The sequence below is a fragment of the Hyperolius riggenbachi genome, chromosome 4 (assembly GCF_040937935.1).
Source record: "Hyperolius riggenbachi isolate aHypRig1 chromosome 4, aHypRig1.pri, whole genome shotgun sequence".
NCBI lineage: Eukaryota > Metazoa > Chordata > Amphibia > Anura > Hyperoliidae > Hyperolius > Hyperolius riggenbachi.
The window spans coordinates 102,849,784-102,873,676 of NC_090649.1; the positions used below are offsets into that span (position 1 = coordinate 102,849,784).

The 23,893-nt window shown below is 41.9% G+C and overlaps 1 protein-coding gene across 1 annotated transcript in view; it reads left to right on the forward strand.

Annotated features, from left to right (window-relative positions):
- Positions 1-23,893, forward strand: part of PXDN (peroxidasin) — a 202,144-nt gene that overhangs the window by 145,850 nt on the left and 32,401 nt on the right. Inside the window, exons 10-14 of the mRNA XM_068280372.1 lie at positions 3,757-4,029; positions 8,630-8,746; positions 15,558-15,716; positions 19,409-19,521; positions 22,903-23,056. Coding sequence (XP_068136473.1) covers positions 3,757-4,029; positions 8,630-8,746; positions 15,558-15,716; positions 19,409-19,521; positions 22,903-23,056 — 816 coding nt within the window. The remainder of the gene's footprint in view (positions 1-3,756; positions 4,030-8,629; positions 8,747-15,557; positions 15,717-19,408; positions 19,522-22,902; positions 23,057-23,893) is intronic.

The following is a 23,893-nucleotide window of genomic DNA, read 5'->3' on the forward strand; positions in this document are numbered from 1 at the left end:
CCCCGATCAGTGAATGGGGATATAATTCCCATTCACCGATCTAACTTCCCCGCAGAAAAACCGACGCTTTCTATTGAGAGAGCGCGGTATTTCTGCCCCCAGGAAACTTCTCCGTCTTCTTTTAGTTCCTGGATGCGAGATCGTTCGCATCCAGGACTTTTTTGACTGTGGCCATCTTGTGGCCAAATAGTAAACTGCACCCACATACATTTTTTCAATAAACAATTATTTTATTTTACATTTAAAATTAGCTGTTTCCCTTCCACACCAAAAATTACCCACATACATTTTTTTATTGAGGGGAAAAAAAAATACAATAAAAAACAAAACAAAAAAAGAAAGGTTGACTGTATAGGAATCCTAAAGGATGAGGGTGGGAGCTCAATGGTGGATGACCAAGGTAAGGCAGAGTTATTAAATGCTTTCTTTGCTTCTGTCTTCACAAAGGAAACAGCACTGTTGAAAATTACAGAGGCAGAAGAGTCTCAATCTTCTAACTGTAATATTAAATACTTAACGCAGGAAGAAGTAAAGGCAAGACTAAATAAATTAAATATAGACAAGGCACCTGGCCCGGATGGCATGCATCCTCGGGTCCTAAGAGAATTAAGTTCAGTTATAGCTAAGCACCTTTATCTTATCTTTTGTGACTCTCTTGCAACTAGCAGAGTCCCAGTGGATTGGCGTACAGCCCACGTTTTCCCATTATTTAAGAAGGGCAAAAAATCTGATCCAGGAAATTATAGACCTGTAAGCTTAACATTAGTTGTATGCAAACTATTTGAGGGGTTACTAAGAGATACTATACATGACTTCATAGTAGAAAATAATCTTATTTCTCAGCATCAACATGGGTTTACTAAAGACAGGTCCTGTTTGACTAACATGCTCAGCTTTTATGAGGTAGTGAATGCTAATATGGATATTGGGAATGCTGTAGATGTGATATACTTGGACTTTGCAAAGGCCTTCGACACTGTTCCCCACAGAAGTCTGGTGCAAAAGTTGAGGATGCAAGGACTGGGGAAGAGTTTGTGTGCATGAGTAGGGAACTGGCTAATGGACAGAAAACAAAGAGTTGTGGTCAATGGATCATACTCAAAATGGGAGACTGTTAGCAGTGGGGTCCCACAGGGGTCTGTACTGGGTCCAGTGCTCTTCAATTTATTTATTAACCTGCCTGGCGTTCTGATAAGATCGCCAGGGAGGCTGCGGGAGGGTTTTTTTTTAATTAAAAAAAAACTATTTCATGCAGCCAACTGAAAGTTGGCTGCATGAAAGCCCACTAGAGGGCGCTCCGGAGGCGTTCTTCCGATCGCCTCCGGCGCCCAGAATAAACAAGGAAGGCCGCAATGAGCGGCCTTCCTTGTTTTGCTTCCCTCGTCGCCATAGCGACGAGCGGAGTGACGTCATGGACGTCAGCCGACGTCCTGACGTCAGCCGCCTCCGATCCAGCCCTTAGCGCTGGCCGGAACTTTTTGTTCCGGCTACGCTGGGCTCAGGCGGCTGGGGGGACCCTCTTTCGCCGCTGCTCGCGGCGTATCGCCACAGAGCGGCGGCGATCAGGCAGCACACGCGGCTGGCAAAGTGCCGGCTGCGTGTGCTGCTTTTTACTTGAGCCAAATCAGCCCAGCAGGGCCTGAGCGGCAGGCTCCGGCGGTACTGGACGAGCTGAGCTCGTCCAGACCGCCCAGCAGGTTAATGACCTAGTAGATGCAGTAGTGAGCAATGTTGCTATTTTTGCAGATGATACAAAATTGTGCAGAATCATCAACTCTCAGGAAGATAGTGTCATATTGCAACAGGATCTGGATAGGATGGCTATATGGGCACATACATGGCAGATGAAATTCAATGTTGACAAATGTAAAGTCATGCATTTTGGTCGTACCAATGGTCTAGCACCATACAAAATAAATGGGATACAGTTGGGAACATCAAACTTGGAGAAAGACTTAGGAGTACTCATCGACAACAAGTTAAATAATCATACTCAATGCCAAGCCGCTGCAGCTAAAGCGAACAAAATTTTGGGATGCATTAAAAGGGAAATAAAAACTCGAGATGCTAGCATATTATTGCCCCTGTTTAACTCTCTAGTAAGGCCACATCTGGAATATGGCATTCAGTTCTGGGCACCACATTACAAAAAAGATATTGCAGTTTTAGAGCAGGTGCAGAGACGAGCTACAAAATTGATACGTGGGATGGAAGGTCTCGCTTACCAAGAAAGGTTAGATAAACTGGGTTTATTTAGTCTAGAGAAAAGACGCCTTAGAGGAGATCTAATTAACATGTATAAATACATCAGAGGGCAATATAATAGCTTGGCGGATGAGCTTTTTGTCCCTAGGCCTTCTCAAAGGACTAGAGGACATGAGCTGCGCATGGAGGAAAAACGTTTTAGCCATTTATTTAGGAAAGGGTTCTTTACAGTAAGAGTGATTAAGATGTGGAATGCATTGCCACAGGAAGTCGTTATGGCAAACTCTATACCTGCATTTAAAGGGGGCTTAGATGCTTTCCTTGCGTTGAAAGACATCCATGGCTACAATTACTAGGTTATGCCTAATGATGTTGATCCAGGGATTTTATCTGATTGCCATCTGGAGTCAGGAAGGAATTTTTCCCTTTTGGGGCTAATTGGACCATGTCTTGTGGGGGTTTTTTCGCCTTCCTCTGGATCAACAGGGTATGTGGGGGACGGGCTGGAGTTGTACTTTGTACTGGTTGAACTCAATGGACGTATGTCTTTTTTCAACCAAAATAACTATGTAACTATGTAACATAAATAGTTACCCAAGGGTCTGAACTTTTTAAATATGCATGTCAAGAGAGTATGTTATTATATTATTTTAAATTATAAGCTTATAAGTAGTGATGGACGCAAATTGAAAAAATGCACCTTTATTTCTAAATAAAATATCGGCGCCATAAATTGTGATAGGGACATCATTTAAATGGTGTAATAACCGGGACAGATGGGCAAATAAAATACATGAGTTTTAATTACAGTAGCGTATATTAATTTCAAACTATAATGGCCAACAACTGAGAAATAATGATTTTCTTTTTTCATTTCTTTCTTAATCTTCCTGTTAAAATGGATTTAGAAAAAAATAATTCTTAGCAAAATGTACTACCCAAAGAAAGCCTAATTAGTGGCGGAAAAAACAAGATCTAGATCAATTCATTGTGATAAGTAGCAATAAAGTTATTGGCGAATAAATGGGAGGTGAACGTTGCTCGGATGCATGAGGTTTTCGGCACTGCGGTGCTGAACCGGTTAAGCAAAAAAAAAAAAACTGGGAGATTCATTGCACACGGGTTTTGTGGGCGATTTTGAAAAATCGCCTGCACTTGAAAAAAGGCCGAAAACGCCCCTAGTGTGAACGAGCCCTGAAAAAGATTTATAGAAAGATGCTGGCCAGCCTCCCTGCTCGCTGCACACTTTTTTTTGCAGTTGGACTGAGCAACTGCCATTCACTAAGTGTGTTTGAAAATAACGAAAACCCTGAGAATTCCCCATGAAGAGATGGGCTAGTCCAAAACCTGTTGGTTCGGTCAGATTTTTATGAGTTACTGTAAGTGACAGCAACATAGGAGAAAAATAATTTATGGCTCATTTTACTCAGGAAGAAATGTACTTCTCATTTGAATGTGTTTACACGTACTTTACATTTTTGATTATTGCGATAGTGGTCCTTTAAACATAGCTGTTTAACATGTTTTGTTTTTGTTTTTCGTTTAAAACAGCCAGGCCTAGTTTTGTGATTCAGCCTCAGAACACAGAAGTTCTGGTTGGTGAAAGCGTCACTTTGGAATGTAGTGCAGCTGGCCAGCCACAGCCCAGGATCACATGGTCCAGAGGAGACAGGACCCCACTGCCTAATGACCCTCGAATCAACATTACACCGTCTGGAGGACTGTACATCCAAGATGTCAATCAGGACGATAGTGGAGAATACACGTGCTTTGCCACAAACACATTAGACACTATCCACTCTACGGGTTACATTATAGTCCAAGGTATGTGCAATTTGATGTAAGGTTTCAAGAGGTTTGTAACATATACCGCCAAAATGCAAATGAAATAAAGCTCTGCCTAAGAAGGCAAGATGAGAATTGTCATACTAGGCTTAAAATCTAAACTTAAGAGAAACTCCGACCAAAAATTGAACTCTATCCCAATCAGTAGCTGATACCCCCTTTTACATGAGAAATATATTCTTTTTCACAAACAGACCATCAGGGGGCACTGTATGACTGATACTGTGGTGAAACCCCTCCCACAAGTAACCCCTCCCACAAGAAAAGTTCGAACTTTTGTGGGAAATAGCTGTTTCCAACTGCCAACAACCATGCAGCAGCTACATCACCTGCCAACAGTAAAATGTTCACTGGAGATACTCTTTAAACATGTGTCCAACTGTTTACACAGTGAGAGAATTGAAAATTGTGCCAGCTTATTTCCTCGCTAAAAGATTTCAGTTGGCTAACTGGCAGTGGACCGTTGCCCAGTGTCACTGTTATAACAGGTGCTTATGGTTGGTCTCTGGGGGAAACTTGGTAAGATAGGAAGGGTGAGCACAGTTTGACTCAGGTCTTGGTCTGTCTCCACAAACAGTTTGACCCCGGAAAACAGCAGTCCTAATGCTGACAAATTCAGGGCTGACCTGCATGTCTTATCTTCCAGAGTTGTCTGAATTTTCTGTATTGTTTGGGTGTGCAGCCTCTTACCCTCCCCAGCACCTATCTGTCCTTATGGAGCTCTGACCACAGCCTATCTGTCACAGAAAGGATTAAAACTATTTGACACATACATGGGCATAATCTATGGGAAACTGACTATCTGGATGTGTGAGAGGAGCTGCAGTCACAGATGTGAAATGCCAGCCAGGTGACGGGGAGGAAAGGGCATACCCAGCACAATTTAGAACATTACAGCTCATGCAGGGCAATTCTGAACACTGCAGCACATGCCCTGCTGCCTTTTTTTAAGTTTCTCTATTAACTGGACTTTGAGACTTGGCTGTTGGCTTAATGTACTATGTGTGTGAATCGGAACGTGTTATTTGCCAGGCAAAAAAAATTTTAAAAAAAAGTCTGCAGTGGCTCTTTCCATACTGCTCTTACTTTTGGTTTTGATAAAAAAAAAAAACAGGTTAACAAAATATGCCTGTTTAACTGATGTGCATTTAAAGTGAATCCAAGGTGAACCTTGGGTAAAAAAGACTTGCTTACTGAAGAAGAGGGAAGCTTCTTGATGCTGTAGAGTCTTCCCATGTCCTCCTTGTCGCTGCTCATTGGGTCCTTCCAGAAGATCCAGGCCATTCTTGTCTTCAGCCACGAGTGTGGCCATGCTGCACCCACGTGAGTTGCCTGAACAGTAGCACGGGGACGCTCGTGCAGCTCCACCTTACTTCGCAGACTCACCCGTACTCACACAGGTGCACTAAGGCCGTGCTCGTGCCCGAAGAGGAGCTTGGCCCGATCTTCTTTCCGACAAGCCCTTGTCTAATTCTTCAGGGAGTCCATGCTCAGAAGTGGGTGACCAGAGGACATTGTGGCAAGCCTCTTTAGGATCCAGAAGCTTCACTTTTCTAGACAAGTATGCCTTTTTTTAACGTGAGGTTCGCCTCAAGTACACTTTAAGCACTTTTACTGACGAAAATATTTACTTGAAATGTCAGTGATAAAATCAGTTGTTTAGCTTCTAGGAAGAGATTATACATCGCTGCAGGTGGAGGAAAATCTAAAATAAATTTCCGCAATCCACTCTGGGAATTCGAGTGTAGACTGACTGATGTTGCAATGTAGTCATGGGTGATCTTGGGTAATTCCGCGCTGGATTCCTGATATATGTACAAGTACATTACACAGAAATTCAGGACACTTGGTGTTTCACAGCTGCAAAGTTCTGACTTCCGGTCATCTAGCTGGCCCAGCTGCAATCTTGTTTCCATCTTTGTCTTTCCACCAAGAGGTTTTCTGCTTAATGGGACTCCCACTCCTGCCAGCTGGATCTTTTCCATGTCAGAAGATCAACAACCCCTCCATGAGGGACTCTTCTCTTCTTAGAACTATGAGTGAAGGACAAGCGATGTTGCTAATTATCTTCCCTCGCTTAGTCAGGATGTCCTTATATCTAGGGTTTAAACCACAGATATGGCTGATTTGTGTTTTGTTTTTTTAGAATAATGTGCTGTCCCCTCAGAAATGCTCTTCTCAAAGCAAACAAAATGCCCATGACTCATTTGTTGTTCAGTTGCTGGAATCTGTAATGCCAGATTGTGTTAGGTGGACAGTGAATAAATGGTATTATCCTGATTCAAAACGTCTTACGAGGGCAGTGAAACAGATATTCCGTATGGAAATATTATCACAAACCTTTATGACTATAACATAGTTCTTTATTACATGCATACAGAAGCATGGGTCTACATATTGATCAGGATTGTGGTAGGCTCCTTATAAACTGGTCTATGGATGGCATATATTTAATAAAGACACATGGTAAAAAAGGGTGCGAGGTAACACCAATAGTAGAGTATCTCTAATTGTACCGCCATCCTACTATCTCTGATACCCGATAGTAGAATGTCCGTAATCCTACCGATATTCTACTATCCCTCTCTGCAACCTAATACACAAATCCTCCCCTTTGTACGCCTAACCTCCCCCCACCTACCCCTAACACTAACCTACCTCCCGTATGCATACCTATGAATCTGCTGCCAGGAGATTTGGGTGCAGGATAAAGCCTATATACGGCTTACCCTGCTCCTGCACAAGTCCCGGCGGCTTGAATTACTATTCCCTCTCCAAGTCGAAGTGGATGGTGGGGAATGATGTAATTCGGCTTCCAGCTATTGCTGGTCACTGAATTACAGTGTTTTAAATGTAATTTGCGTTCCGTCTTATGACGGTGCACAAGTTACCCACTGACCACTGCTATAGCTGTAATTCCTGCGCTGTTTTAACAGTGCTCGCCCTGTATACCCCTAGCACTACTGTACCTACTAACACTATAGGCTCCCAAATGTCACAGCAGCCTATAGCTAGGGATGGTAGAACCACTGTTCTAAAGAACCTTCTATTTCATATTTTTATGTAGTATCATTATAGAATGAGCATGCACAAGCAAACAAAAACTTGGATTTGGTTTTCCTTTCAACATAATGCATAAATAGTAGAATCTGTTTACCTTGCCATCTTGAGATTTAGTTAGAGGTTTCCCTTCCTGTCCAAGACAAAATTTCACTATAAACAAAGGGAATTCCCTCCTACATAAGCACAAAACAAATAGAAGTATACTGATTTTGTTTTGTTTGGGTTTTTTTGTGTGTTGTGTTTTGTTTTTGTTTTTTTTGTGTGTGAAGTGTTGGAAGTGTTTCAATATCGGGGGTCTTTCTTTATTGCATCTTCAATCAAGACTGATTTAGGAAATGATCTGGTGCTGCTGCTTATTTTTTTTTTTTTTTTTTTTTTTTTTGCTTTTTTTTTTCCAAGCATGGATGATCAATGAGTTGCAAAGAAGTCAAACTTGATACAGGGTTATGCAAATATGTGTGGCTTGAAAATGGACCAATCAAATTAAACTTTATGGGCCTTGACTGGTCCATTTTCAAGCTGCAAAAATTTGCATACAAAGTGTACCTAATCCTGCATCAAGTCAGAATTATATCCTTCTCATTGACCATCCTTTCTTTTTAGTAAGAGGGCTTATTGGTCTCTTTTGAAGGAGTGGCCTGGTGGACAGTTGGAGAGCGTTACCCAGATGGGGCAGCTCTGTGAAGTCCTATAGTCAAGCATGGGAGTGCGAGATGCTTGGGGTGGTTAGGAGAAGGTTGTTGGATGAGTGGAGTGGGCAGCCAGGTGTGTATCTGCTGACAAGGTCAGAGATGTATATTGAACATAAAAATTAACGTTTAGGCCAATATTTTTTTTTAACCGTATTGGCCTTGGCTTAAAGAATACCAGAGCCCAAAAGAAGATGACACATGGGAATCAGGCATGTATAGTGAGCTGTCCTGATGCTCACCGGTCCTCCCATTCTTCTTTCTGCCACCGCCAGTACCTGTAAATGCCCTGTGGCCCCCGACGTCACACACATACGCAGAGTGCTCCCAGCTGCAGTTGCATGCTGTAGTAAGCGTGCAGCCCCGCCAGTGCAGGCGCACTGAATCTCAACCAAGCCGACCAGAAGACGGCCACAGGGCAATTACAGGTACAGGAGGGGGCAGAAAGGAGAACGGGGGGAGCGTTGAGCATCAAGACAGCTTACCATACATGCCTCCCCCCGCCCAATTTCTCATCTTTTTTTGGGCTTTGGTATCCTTTAAACCATTGTGACATAGAAATATATACTGTCACACAGTCTGATAAATCTTTCAATGGAGTAGAAAAGTATAGCTTGCGAAAAGAAGCTTCCCATAGCATTGCAAGAACTATTTTTGATGGGAATGTTTTCCACAGTGTATATAACTTTGTGGTTTGGGTAAGGCAGGCTTCATTTTCCCAGCACCTATCTGTGCTCCCTCAATAAAGCTTTATGTGACCTATAGAATAAGTAGAACGCAGACCAGTAAAAGCGGTATTGTACATTACATGTTTGGCTCTTTTTCAGCCGTTCCTCAGTTCACTGTTGTCCCACAAGACCGGAATGTATTTGAAGGGCATACTGTGGATTTCCACTGTGAGGCTCAAGGAAACCCACAACCTGTAATTGCTTGGACCAAAGGAGGTAAGAGGCTTCATTCCATATATAAAGTGCAGCTCAGTAGCACAGCATGTGAGAAGTTAATTTTCACTACATTACCTCATCAGAAAGCCACAAATAGCTTAACTACAGTGAGACCCTTTATTTAGAACAAAATATACTGTGGTATGTGGATTGATGGTGTTATGGCTGCTTTGAGCCTTTCCCCTTGGGCTTTTCCCAGCTTTTTGGAGTAAGTTATCACTAGACAATGAATGGGTAGATTATGTATGTGTGTTGAATCCCAGACACCACAAACCTAATGGGCCTTGTTTAAACAGAAACAATAATATAAAGAACCCAAAGATCAGTTTACATTTGTCAGACTGTGGAAAACTGATGAAAGCAGTTAGCATCTAATTGCTTGGTATTATTATTATTATTATTATTATTTTTACTTCCCGTGCTTAGTTCTTTCATTGTTTTGCATGGTGATTTTTCACTTTCAATAAAACTGAAAAAATAACAGTGAAGGATGCCATATTTTGTAAGCTGGGTTTGACCAGTTAACGTCACTGTAATCGCCTTGTTAGAGCTCTGGAAGCGCCAGGAACTGGCCGGGTTTTGGCTTTCTGCTACTGAGATGAAAGCCTCAGTGCTACCAACTTCAGAAGTAAAATAGAAAATGTAATATTGCGTAGAGGACGTGGTGTTCTGTGACTGGGATTCAGTTAATCATCTTCCTGGAGCCTTTTTTGGTAGCCTCGGTAATGGGCCATGTTTGGGCCTGCTTCAGCTGAGGTAAAACATTTAAATACCAGCTTTACAGTGCATTCAGTTGATTTGAAAATACATTTTTCTCCTTTAGCACCCCTTTGTAGCTCCCCCATCGTCTACCATTCAGTTCTGAAAAGGTGGTATGTTTTTGTTGCTTTTTGACTCACATTCCTTAATCATAAAAGTTCTTAACTTTCTGTCTTCACCCTGCAGTAACATGACAGCTGCCAGACTCTTGACTCCATGACACAGCGCCTCACAGTAGCTCATCCTGTCATTTAGCCTATGTCAGTAGAAGAGGCTATACTGCCAGGCTACATGGGAGTGCAGTATGGAGTCTCACGGGCCAGCCAGAAGTTAGCATAGTGGCCATTAAGTGCATGTTAAGACGAAATGGAAAATAAAGGATTTTGAGGAATGTATTTTTATACTGCATGGATACTTAGGTGGTGGAGGCAATCCTGGAATTCCATTTTAATATTGCATATAGAGTATAGCTAATTGATTTTTTTCCTTTCTTTCTAGTTGGTTATCTGAACATTGTTAAAGTCCCATACTTAAAATGAAATTCCTTTGGACTTTATCTGATCAGCAGCTATCAAGCTGCTGATAGTTTGCAGACGCTGGAATTAAAGATTACAAACTTGTTTGCAGTGCAGCTGGAGAAGAGCCCATCAGTACCAGTCTCCACTTTTCTCCCACCCAAAGCTGTGGCATTTCCCACGATTCACTTATAAAAGATCTTCATGAAACCTTTACTATGAAAAAATGTACAATCCTTTACAGTCGAAAATCCAGTTAACTTAAAACAATATTTAGTAGGGATTTTTTTTTACTGTATCAAAAGCAGTGCAAGGAGTAGTGATGGCTTGAACCTCCGACTTTAGGTTCGCGAACCTCAAACAAAAAACTTTGCGAACCGCAATAGACTTCAATGGGCAGGCGAACGTTCAAAACTTCAAACATTAATTCTGGCCAGAAAAGTGATGGAAAAGATGTTTCAAGAGGTCTAACACCTGGAGGGGGGCATGGCGGAGTGGGATACACGCCAAAAGTCCCGGGTAAAAATCAGGATTTGCTTGCTGCATGTTCGGGTCGATTGCTGCCGCTACCCGATGCGAAAGAGGGCCCCCCCGCAGACCCTGTGCGCAGCCTGGCCAATCAGTGCCAGGCAGCGCTGAGGGGTGGATCGGGACTCACAATGACGTCACGACGTCGATGCGTCATCACGCTCATCGCCATGGCGACGGGGGAAGCCCTAAAGGAAATCCCGCTCAGAACGGGATTTCCGGACGGGCATAAGTGCCGGCGGCGATCAGAGGGGTGGGAGGGATGCCGCAGGGAGGGGGGAATCATGTAGCTAGTGCTAGGCTAGCTACATGATTTAAAAACGCCACGGTGGTTAAGCAAATCTTTGTGAAACTGTGCAAAAGTGGAACATTTGATCAGAGCAACCAATCAGAATAATGGATTTTGCACTAGTTTTGCTCCAGGTTTCCTTGCAGTTGTCCTGCTTCCTTCCTAAAGTAAAACGGACAGTGTCCTCTGCTGTGAGGGCCTGAGCCCACTGATGCAGTTGTATCCACTTCTGTCCGCTTTTTATCATCTCTAACATTGATGTGTAACTGAAAAGCGGACTCAACTGCGTCAGTGGGCTCAGACCCTCAGACAAACTTCCTGCCTGTTGTCACATGATCTGCTTAGCAGCCACTGATAACATTAAGGGGACCTTCACCTCAGAAAGTGGAAGGTGATTTCTTAGTCATTTTAGGGAATAATGTGACAGGCTATTTAAAGCGGATCCGAGATGAAAAACTAACTATAACAAGTAACTTGTCTATATATCTTATGTTCAGTTTAGATGGTTTAAACTGAAAATCTGTCTGCATAGTGCTATAATAGAATATGATTATTTCTTCCTGTGATACAATGACAGCAGCCATGTTGTTTGTAAACATTACACAGAGGCAGGCTTATCTGCACCATCAGCACTCAGACTGAAAAAAAACCTAATCCCCCTTCCTCCTCCCTCCTCCCCTCTGCCTCTGAAATCTCTGGCTTGTAATACCTCCCCCTCCTCCTGCCCAGACTGAGCTCCCATGAGCCTTTGCTACTGCCAAGGCTCTCTGAAAACTGTGGGTGGGGCTTATTTAGTTTATAGGGAATTAGAGTATTAAAACAAACAAAAAAGTATTTGGCTTTAGGAATACCCTATAAACTATAGGAAAGGAACACAATTATGCAATGAGTAAAAGTTCATCTCGGATCCACTTTAATAAATAACCGTAAAAACACACACACGTACAAGCTTTTAAGCTTTATCTGCACAAGGCTTTTGGTTACGGTTGGCACTGAAACAGCACAGGAGAAACCCTTCTAGCTTTTAAGTTCTTTTCCATTAGTTTGGATTGTGCAATGATTACGTGAGGTGTTTTAAAAAAGTAATTCTGCACTTTGCATGCAGTGGAATCCATGGTGATTCTCCATAACCTCACTGTGCAACCCAGCTTTACACATTAGCATGGGTACATTGCTATAAAGGAACAGTAATCTTGTAACATAATTTTTTTTTTTTTTTTTGTCCAGCGCTTTTCTCCTGTCGGACTCAAATCGCTTTGTGAAGCAGCCACTAGAGCGCACTCAATAGGCAGTGGCAGTGTTAGGGAGTCTAGCCCAAAGAACTCCTTACTGAATAGGTGCTGGCCTACTGAATAGGAAGAGCCAAGATTTTAACCCAGGTCTCCTACGTCAGAGGTAGAGCCCTGAACCATTACACTATCCAGCCAACATAAATGTATTACTTCACATTCATTTGCTGTTTGATAAATAGAACAGTTATCATAGTTTAATCAACCATTGACAACACACCTTTCCCTTTTTCCAGCAGTCAGAATACCATATACACTAGTGTTGTGGCTAAACCCTGCCAGTTTGGCAGATTCCTGTTCTCCATACAGCCACAAAAAAAGCATGCATGCAAAAATTGCGGCAGGAAACTTGGGCACAGAGTGAAGCCAAAAAATTGCTCACCATGTTCCTGCAAAAGTCCCGGTGGCGTAAATTATTATTTCCCCTCCAGGCCGCCATGGACACTGGGCAAATACGTAATTCTCAGCTTCCAGTTACTGCTGGTGGCTGAATTCAGGGCTGTGGAGTCGGTACAAAAATCCACAGACTCCGACTCCGACTCCTCAGTTTAGGATTCCACCGACTCCGACTCCTCTAATTTGCATATTACAATCTTGTTTATTAAAAGTATGTAACATGAAATTCGTCTCTTAACTGCCAACGCTTAGGAATTTTAAAAGACAACTGAAGTGAGAAGGATATGGAGACTGCCATATTTATTCCCTTTAGTCATAGACTAAAACTATTCCTTGGTAAGAGTACTTGTAAAAGGTACAGACCGGAACAAAGAACATCTATCAGGCCCTAGGCAATGTAAGTGTGGGTACATGTAAGAGTGATGTGCAGGTACTCTGCAGGGGAATAAGGGCATTCTTCCTCTATCACACATTCTTCATGTACAATCTGAACCAGGTTTATGGGTGATAGACAACACCTCTGTGTTCAACGTGCACAACATTCTCAGTGGATTCCCTGCAGCTCTGTGGGGAGTGCATATGTAGAGTACAGTTCTACTGTGTAACAAAATAAACCTGAGACAGATGAAATTAAAGTTGTATACATACCTGGGGCTTCCTTCAGCCCCCTTCAGGTTAATCAGTCCCTTGCTGTCCTCCTCCGCCACCTGGATCTTCTGCTATGAGTCCAGGTACATGAGCCAGTCTGGCGTAGTGCGCATGCACACACTCCGCCGCCGGGGACACCTGCACAGCACTATTGCGCAGGTGCAGAAGGCTCCTGGCTGTGGAAGCGGCATGCGGCCGGACTGCGCTGACTGGCTGAATTACCAGGACTCATAGCAGAAGATCCGGGTGGTGGAGGAGGACAGCGAGGGACAGATTAGCCTGAAGGGGGCTGGAAGAAGCCCCAGGTATGTATAACACTTTTCTTTTCATCCTTCTCAGGTACCATTTAATTCGTAGTCACCAAACCAAATTTTAACATATCAAATTATTTGATTTCATGAGCAAAGTACATTTGCATAAATCGGAATCAACGCATAATTATTTCCATCTCATTGACCATCTCTATTAGTGACATGGCTACACATCAGGCTTTATACTTACAGCATAGATGTTATTTAGTATATATAAGAGATTCCTGTGTATACATCATATATACTGTACAGTCGCAATCAGATGTGTATATCTGACTTTAAATGGACTCTGAGCAGTGCAGAAACTATGGAAAGATGCATATAATTTTAAAGCTCTCTTTCTTTTCTTTCCAATGATATATAAACCGCCACCCTACGCCTTTTAGTTTTCGCTATTTTCGCGATTGAAATTGCTGCGGCCGCGATTTCAATCGCGAAAATAGAGAAAACTAAAAGGCGTAGGGTGACAATTTAGGTGTCGCCAGAAAGAGGAGAAAGAGAGCTTTAAAATGATTTCCATATTTCCATAGTTACTTGTATTACACAGGACGACACTTTCCCCAGTGTCAGCAGCTCCATTCAGCAGAATGGAGCTGCTGACTTTAGGATAAAGTCGCCCTGTGAAATACAATGTAACTATGGAAATATGGATATCATTTTAAAGCTCACTTTCTCCTCTTTCTGGCGACACCTAAATCGTCGCCCCACGCCTTTTAGTTTTCTCTATTTTCGCGATTGAAATTACGGCCGCGACAATTTCAATCGTGAAAATAGCGAAAACTAAAAGGCGTAGGGTGGCGGTTTATATATCATTGGAAAGAGGAGAAAGAGAGCTTTAAATGATATGCATCTTCCCATAGTTTCTGCACTGCTCGAAGTCCCTTTAAAAATACGGGGACTGCTTTATTGAAGCATCACAAGTAACTAAATTTTCATTTTTGTGGACTGAGCACAGCTATTACTGTATGTATAAATTATTTATGGTGACTATTATCTGAGAAATAGAACATTTTATCATATTTTTTATTTTAATTACAGTTTAAATTCATTAGGAGTCGGAGTCGGTGCATTTTTTCCCGACTCTGACTCCAGGCACCCAAAATTGCCCCGACTCCACGACTCCGACTCCACAGCCCTGGCTGAATTATAGGGTCTTTATAGTATTTTGGGCTCCGCCTTTTGACAGTGCTCAAATTACTGTCTGAGTGCTGCTATAACCGTAATCCACATTACAGCCTAGAGTGGCAATTTTCCCGAGCCCTTTTTTCCTGGCTCGCAAAAATAAACTTTCACCACTATGTATCTCCTTATTACTCACATATCTGTGATCTTGAATTGTCATGTCAAACTTTACCTTTGTCATCCTTTCCTTTCCCTTCACTAGTCAGGCTGCATTAGTAAATGTATGAAATTCAAATCACAGGTGTATGAATAATGAATATTATTGAGGTATGTTGGTGAAGGGGTTTGGCAAGAGGAGTAGGAGATGCGAAGATGTAAGTCCTCAGATTGCGAAGGGGGACAAAAGCAGTAATGCTTCATCAATCCTGGGCAAAACCAGGATTAACTTTTCATATTATGGTGAATGTACTTTTTTGTGTAATTGCTCTTTGTACTGTAATTAACTCCTGGTACCCTAACCTTTTTTCTCCAGCCCTACCAGCTCTATTTTGATGAGCCGTAATGCCGTTACAATATACAGTAACTTATAAAGAATGGTCTGTATTTTCTGACCACTCGATTCTTGTGGTTTGCACTTTACTATGAGTAACTTGGAAAACTTTGGCAAGACTTTTTTTTAATCTGTTGAGCTGCTTGCTGTGTTAATTACTGTAACTTAGCTATACCGATTAGCCATCTTCTATCTTGCTTTGTAATAACATTTTACTTCCCCTTTGCTGAAAATGAATCCCATAATATTACAGAATGTACTCAGACTGATTACCACGGCATGTTTTTTTCTTATTTCTCAGTCAAACATAAACCCCCTGAAATTAATATCAAATAAATGGCTTAGAGCTTGTTATTTGATCATGTTCTGTGTGTTTATTAAGTAATAACTGCTTGTTCTGTTAGGGAGCCAGCTGTCTGTTGATAGAAGACATCAAGTCTTGTCCACTGGGACACTGAGGATCTTTCGTGTAGCACTGCATGACCAAGGCCAGTATGAATGCCAAGCTGTTAACATTGTGGGGTCTAAAAGCACTGCAGCTCATCTGACTGTACAAGCCAGAGGTAAGTCGTGCCTTTTTATGGAACAGTAATATGCAAAAAACTCTCTGTGTGGAATAAGGGCGCTCAACTTAATATTTGGATTAATATATAAAGCTGGAGAACAGTGAAGAACTGAAGTGACCCAGCCAACCTGGACTGAAGAGTCCATTAGATGGCAACTGTCCCAAGCCCTTATGGATAATGGCAAAGAAGAGCAAAGATTCTGACTATTGCAGTGCAGTGTCATCAGCAAAGTCCTAAGTTTTTTCTACACACATCTGCAATTGTGTAACAGCTTAAAGAGAAGTCGTAACCAAGAATTGAATTTCATCCCAATCAGTAATCCTAACATTTGTATAGCACTTTTCTCTTGTTGGACTCAAAGCACTCACGAGCTGCAGCCACTAAGGGTGCGCTCAAGGGGCCACCCTGCAGTGTTAGGAAGTCTTGCCTAAGGATTTCTTAGTGAATAGGTACTGACCCTAGGCAGGATTAGAACCCTGGTTTCCCATGTCAAAGGCACAGCCCTTAACCAGTACACAATCCAGCCACTACATATCATCAGGGCGGTCTGTATGGCTGATATTGTGGTGAAACCCCTCCCACTGTGTGTTGTCAGGACCATTGTTCTGACGTCACACTGTGGGAGCCTTGTTGCATTGTGGGAAATAACAGCTGTTTACAGCTTTTTCCAACTGCCGAAAAAGCAAGCCTCATCTCCTTCCACTGACCTCGCTTGCCAGCAGTAAAAATGTCACCATGTGATACATGTCAGAATGTAAATCAGGGAGAGGAAAGATTTTACAATGGACAAACAATCACTAAATCAATTATACATAATTATTGTAAAAATGAAGCAATTTTTTATTACATTATTTTCACTGGAGTTACTCTGTTCTTAAGTTTATGACAAAACTAAGAGCCCTATTTGTAAAGGATGAGACTGAAATCACCACTTTCATTTTCTACATAGTTATCTAGTTAGTTTGTTTGAAATAAGACATGTCCGTCGAGTTCAACCAGGAAATATGGTACAACACTAGCCTGTAAATATCTTGGTTGAAAGCAGGGAGAACATTTCACTGTAACCAGCGCACATATACACAGGAAGGCAAGTGCAGGTGACAGACTTCCTGTAATATCTGAGATTTAATATCTGAATTATAATAGTCCACAAAATAAAATCATTCATGAAAACGCCTAATCATTACACGATCTAAACATGTATTTAACTTAAAGTGAACCTTAACAGAAATTAAAATACAAGATTTTCACTTACCTGGGCTTCGACCAGCCCCCTGCAGCCTTCCTGTGCCTGCATAGTCGCTCACAGATCCTCCGAACGGCCACGACGACGGACGATCGAGGGTGTGCACACAGTGGCCGTCGACTGATCGCCGAGTCGGCGAGAACAAGACTAGCTTGCAGCGGGGGACCGGAGGATCCGTGAGTGACTACACATGCACAAGAAGGCTGCAGGGTCGAAGCCCCAGATAAGTGTGACTAATTTTTCCAACTTCGTTTAAGGTTCGAACTTTTTTAACTTCTTTAAATCCCCTTTTTGGTCTTTTGAGTAGTTGCCAACTGATTCTTCATGAAATGCTCCTGAACTGACATTTTCTCCCATTTAATCCACTGTTGGGTTTGTAATTTTATTCTTCTGGTGGTTAGGCAAGGTTAAAAGTGATCGAGTTCAGGCACAGAGTGACACAGATGAGATGGCAGGTGCTGGAGGTGGTGCAGTTTCAGGAAGGAAGGGATCAGAGGAATACCCTTTTGCGACGGGAGGCCTGCTGGATGGACATGCTGGGTACACAATCCCCTGGAGGATTAAATGAAGATTATAGTCTCAGATGCTACCTTTGACCGGTGTCTCTGCTCTTTCCCCTATGTAAGGGTCTGTAACTTTAAGGATTGTGCCCGCCCCCCAGGTGAGGGGTGTGTTACCATGTTGTTATATATGTATGAAGGAAAGATGTGAACTTCAGCATTTGATAAAGGGCCTTTGCCCGAAACGTCATGCTGTTGCTGTGCTCTTGTATTACTGCTTTTTAAATGCAATAAACAGATTGCCAAGCATCTATAAAGGGTCGAGTCCTATTGGGAAGCATGTACACATATTGGATCCACAAGGAGGAATGATGGACCTCTAGGCCTAACGGGACTCCCCGATATATATCACTTTTTATCCCAGAGGCGGGCAGACACACATTAGAAGGTTAAAAGTGAGACATTTGGCCTGGGTGGGGCACAGTGGGGAATTAGTTTTACAAAACTTACGGCATTTCCAGTTAAAGTAACAAGTGATTTAAGATCTAGACCTAAAATTGAAATTTAATTGGAATGGTTCTCAGACTTTTTAGCACAAGTTGCAACTTCTGTGAGCTTTTGTGAATAGAGTACAATTCTGAATAGTGCTGATGTATTGTCTTCCGAGACTGAAAGTCCCACTCCCTCTTCTGGCAGCATATCTCTCAAGAGTTGACTATCCTGCCAACGTTTCTCTTTCGTGGAACAAGTTTGGTTTTTCTAGAAGCTGTAAATCAGCTTTATTACAATGAGCATTCTATTAAAAAGAGCAGAGCTTTACAAAAATGTTGACATTGCGCAAGAAACCCTCAGTGTCTTTTAGCAAGATTAGTAACTGTAGTAGCCCTTCCTGTAACTCAGAATTCTGAATTGAGGGAGGACTTCTCTGGAGCAGTTTTGGGACTCTTATAGTGCTATAAGGGTTCTTCTCTCCCTGTAGAAAAGAGATCAGGGCAGCTGAAACATATGTGCAATGAATGGGACAGATCATAAACTTTTTCATCAGGAATGTTTGAGCATACTAAATGTAGCAGTTATAGAATGTGGTGATGCATCAGCTTAAAGTCCTCCAAACAATTCTGATAAAGTCCAGCTTTCTGCCCTTTTTCCAAAACCCATTTAAAGTATGATACCCATTTACCATCCAAATGCCTAACCTTAAACTGCAGAACAAAGGCAAGTAGAGTGGACGACACAGGATGACTTTTCCCCAAAGTCAGCAGCTGAATGGAGCTGCCGACTTTGGGGAAAAGTCGTCCTGTGTAATACAAGCAACTATGGAAAGATGCATACCATTTTGAAGCTCTCTTCATGGAAGCTGCAATTTCGATTGCGAAAATAGCGAAAACTAAAAGGCGTAGGGCGGCGGTTTATACATCGCTGGAAAGAGGAGAAAGAGAGCTTCAAAATGGTATGCATCTTTCCATAGTTTCTGCACTGCTCAGAGTCCCTTTAAGGTGTTTCCATTGGCCAACTGTTATTATATCTAGTTATATTTGGGATAGGACTAGTGGGCGTATGTCTTGTGACAGTTGGCCAATGGAAGGAGGAGCTTAGTAAGGGAAAAAGGATGGACACTATTTTTAACCAAGGTCTGAATCTTATTCTATAAACTGTTTGACACAGGTGCATGCATGAAATATACAAGTGCCCTTGAATAGTGAAATAAAAATAGGTTTGATTTGGCAGGTAGGCAATTCCCCAAAGTCCCTGCTACTTGAGTTTGTAAATGTCAGCTTTTGCAGACCTAATAATTTCTTGGTCTCCAGCCAGTCAGTAGACACTGCACCACTGGACACTGTGTTTACACTCCACCAATATCTGATAAGTGTGTCAAATGAAGACAATATAGTTCTTTGAGTCACTAAATGGTATTTTGCTTTTATCGTCTTGTGGTTTCTCAGTTACCCCTGTGTTTGCCACTGTGCCAAATGACATGACAGCAGAAGTTGGCTCTGAGGTCCAGATTCCTTGTAGCTCCCAAGGAGATCCCCTTCCAGTCATAACATGGAATAAGGTATTGTTTAAACATTCTACAGCAAGAAGCCTCATACTGCCTTTATAAAAGCCAAAAAGAGAATTACAAAGTGGGCAGATGTGCATCTTCACTCTGTTTACATGAAACACATCAGGACTCTCTAATGTATCTTTCAAATATCTCAAAGGGAACCTGAGTTGAGAGGAAGACAGAGGCTTCCTTCATTCGCTTGAAAACAATATGTTGCCTGGCTGTCATGCTAAGCTTTTGGCTTTAGATGTTTTTGAGTCCCACACCTGCAACAAACATGCAGCCAGCTGAGTCAAAGTATCTGATCTGCATGCTCATTCTGGGCCAGTGACTTAAAGTATTAGACGCAGAACCACAGCACAGAAGTCAAGCAAATGGCATTGTTTATTCGCGAATGAAGATGGCAGCCTCCATATTTTTTGCACTTCAGGTTCCCTTGAAGTAGTGAATAAGAGTTGCACAGCATTTTTTCAACGGTTTTTTTTAAGTCTGTAATTGCGTGTTATATGCATCTAATAAAGCTATTTGACTATCCAATGCCTTGAATCCGGTGGATGTTCTCTTCCGGAATTTAGACATTGAGTTACACTATACAAATAAACTTTTATAATGCTTTGGTTAGCATGGACATTTTTTAGTAATAGTTGTTAGCAATCTTGTCGCAAATAAATAGGGTAACAGATTCCATTCTTACCAAGGAGCAAAATTTCGTGGATTTTGTATACAGTTTCTATTTTTACATAGACTTCTTTCGGGTGCTCCCGTGTTTCCTTCCAAAACATATATGTTTGAGGTACAGATTTGAATTGTTGTCTACATAATATCCTGTATATGGTCTACAAAAGTAGAAAAGTAACGATCAAAGAATACTTAAGCTTAACCTCCTTAGCGGTAATCCCGAGTCAGGCTCGGGGCGGAAAGCTGCAGAACAGGGTGGTAATCCCGTGCCTGAGCGAGTTTCATGCAGGAACTGCTGCAGACCTCTCTGTAGTATGTTTTTCTTCTTGTTTTTAGGGTATAAAAGCTTGTGAAAAAAATGTTATGGCTTTTAGACCTTAAAGCGGAACTGTAGATTTATGTAAACCAAACTGTTTCACTTACCTGGGGCTTCTCCAAGCCCCCAGCAGTCATCCTGTGCCCTCGCCGGTCCTGCCTGAGCTACTTTCATTACTGCCAACTTGCAACTGCGCATGCACTCCCTGGGCAATGCGACGCTTTCTTCGCGTTCTCGCCCGCTATAGCTGCTCTCGCGGGTGGGAACGCAAAGAAAGCGTTGCATTGCCTGGGGCGCACAGGCGCAGTTGCTGTTGACTTGTAAATCGACGGTAATGAAAGTACCTCGCGCAGGAGAACGGAGGCGAGGACACATGACGGCAGCTGGGGGCTTGGGGAAGCCCCAGGTAAGTGAAACTGTTTGGTTTACACGAATTTACAGTTCCGCTTTAAATCTGGAAGTAATCATAACGCCAGGGAGGTTAATCTGTTCTACAAAAGGTTTGAATTTCTTGGTGTCCACCATACAAGAATCAAGGGCCTGACCTGCATAACTGTCATTTATCTGCTGCAATATTAATTTTCGTTTTTGCTATTTTATGGATCCAGTGACATTGGGATAACCATTTATATTTGTATAAATAATAAACTCTTAAGTTACAATATGTTCCCATTTATGTTTTACAGTACTTTGTTTCTTAATATAGTACAGTGTTTCTCAACATTGTTTTGGTATGTACCCCTTTTAAAACCCTGGACTCATCAAGTACCCCCTAGCATAGTAAACAATATCACACGTACCCCTTCACAAATATATATTTAATCGTAGTACATTATAATTGGTTCTAGACAATTTCCAAGCATTTACTATTGCTTTTAATTAGCTAAAATACTAATTTAGTGCTGTTTAAATAAGATTTATCATTTTCTAATACTCTAAATGTGTTATTTTTTTCGTTAAGTATATCAAGCCCGAGTACCCCCTGGAACCATCAGAAGTACCCCCTGGGGTACGCGTACCACACGTTGAGAACCTATGATATAGTAGACTCGCTATAGTAAACCTCCGGCTATAGAAAGCTTAGTCTCCAGGTCCTGGCCATGCGCCTGTATGAATATACAATGTATGATGTATTCTGATACAATTCTGATATAGTTAACTACTTGTCCAGGTCCCTTGGAGTTTTCTATAAAGGGATTCTACTGTATTGCGTTTCTTGTGTAGGCGGTATACCCGGCAACTTAAGTTCTCCAAAAAGCGAAAGTACAGCCATTCACAGTTCAAAAATGTTGCTCGATCCTCACCCATTATAAATGATTCTGGAGTTTGGATATGAAAAGTCAGCCTGAGCCTGTCTTTTTCTTCTTGATTGTATTACTTTGATAATGCTAGTAAGGAAGAATTAAAGGGGACCCGAAGTGAGAGGGATATGGAGGTTGCCATATTTATTGCCTTTAGTAGCGTTGGAATCACACGCCTGAAACAAGCATGCAGCTAGCCTTGTCAAATTTTTGTTAGAAACCTTTAAAATGCATGCTTGTTCAGGGTCTGTGGCTTCAAGTATTGAGGCAGAGGATCGTTGGGACAGCCAGGCAAAGTGAATTGTTTAATTTAAAATAAAAAATAAATATGCAAATACAGGAAGAACACTCCATCTCAATGCAGAGCGTGTCCATTACAGATGGTCAGCAAGAAACAAATAATTATGAGTTGATGTAAAGTTATTCACATTTTGAATGCAAATGTACGTAGCTTGAAATCAGACAGTTTGAAATCCAACTTGGCAAGATTCAGTTTGTCCATTTTTCAAGCAATTTGCTTATTAAATTTGAATTCATTATTGAAGTGGAATTATTTGCAGATGCAAATAATTCCGTTGAAATAATGAATACAAATTTAATTGACTATACCTAGTGTCCATTGGCAGGATTTAAAAGCAGGACCGTAAGTTTCAAGGTGAGAATGTAATACTAATAAACCACCATAGGCTTGAAGCAAACCTGAAGTGAGGAAATTCACCTTCAGGTTTAATACCTTCCTAAGTAGAGGGAAGGATCTGGATACCTTAAGCAGTGTTCCCCAACCCTGTCCTCAAGGCCCACCAACAAGTGCATGTTTTGTGGAAATCCACAGAAGCAGTTAATCAGCTCTGCTGAGACACTAATTACCTCACCTGTGCATGTGTGTGGTTACCTGCAAAACATGCACTGTTGGTGGGCCTTGAGGACAGGGTTGGGGAACTCTGCCTTAGAGCCTTCCTGATCCTCAGTCCATCCCATCGAGAAAAAAAAACGGAAAGATTGGGAGATTGAATGTATTTTTATATTAATAAGTACTTTTTTGACAATCATTTCTTTGGTACTGCACAGAGGTAACTGTATATATACCTGTTGCAGGATGGGATACAAGTAACTGAGAGTGGAAAATTTCAGATCAGCTCACAAGGATTAGCTATTCGAGATGTGGGCCCAGCAGACCAAGGACGATATGAGTGTGTGGCAAGAAACAATATTGGATATTCTTCTGTTAGCATGGTGCTGACTGTAACAGGTGAGTCTGTAAAACTGCCTGTTATCTTATATGGGCCACTACACAGCAGCTTGTACATCTCATTTGACCCACAACTGAATGAGTCAATAATTATGTGGAGTTGGAGTAGGTTAATTTAGTAGTGTAAGCCCCAGACAATCATGTTAAGTCAGGTACAGTCACCTTCCATTGTCATTTTTGAGGTGAAAGATCCAGACTTGTGCTTTACCAATGGCTTTAAAGCAACGGAGGATGTTGCAAAGAAAAATATTAATATGATTTAAAGGAAACCCAAGATGATATATTTCCTTTTATAGAGAACCTGAGACTGCTTTTTAAGTAAAAACATACCACATGATCCAGGGGGCTAAGCCGGATCAGGTAGCGGCCATCCCTGCCGCATCGCCGCCACCCCCCCTCCCCCCTCTTAAGCCTGTAATAGCTTACTCTCTATCTCAGGAGTCACGATGCTGCATTCAAAGCTCTTTTCTCATCTATATATATATATATATAGCTAAGTGAGAACCTGAACTTCAAATCACTGGTCCTTCTGGCTCATAAGCCGCAGCCTTTTTGACAACTGAAAGAAAGTACTGCCTCATGTATTCAGAGATGATCATTGAGTTGCAAATAATTCTTGCATGCACATATAGTGCACATTGTATGCAGCTTGGAATTGGACCAATCAAAATCAACAGGAAATATATTTGATTGGCCCAGCTTTAAAGAGACTCTGTAACCTCAAAAACATCCCCTGGGGGGTACTCACCTCGGGTGGGGGAAGCCTCCGGATCCTAATGAGGCTTCCCACGACGTCCTCTGTCCCACGGGGATCTCGCTGCAGCCCTCCGAACAGCC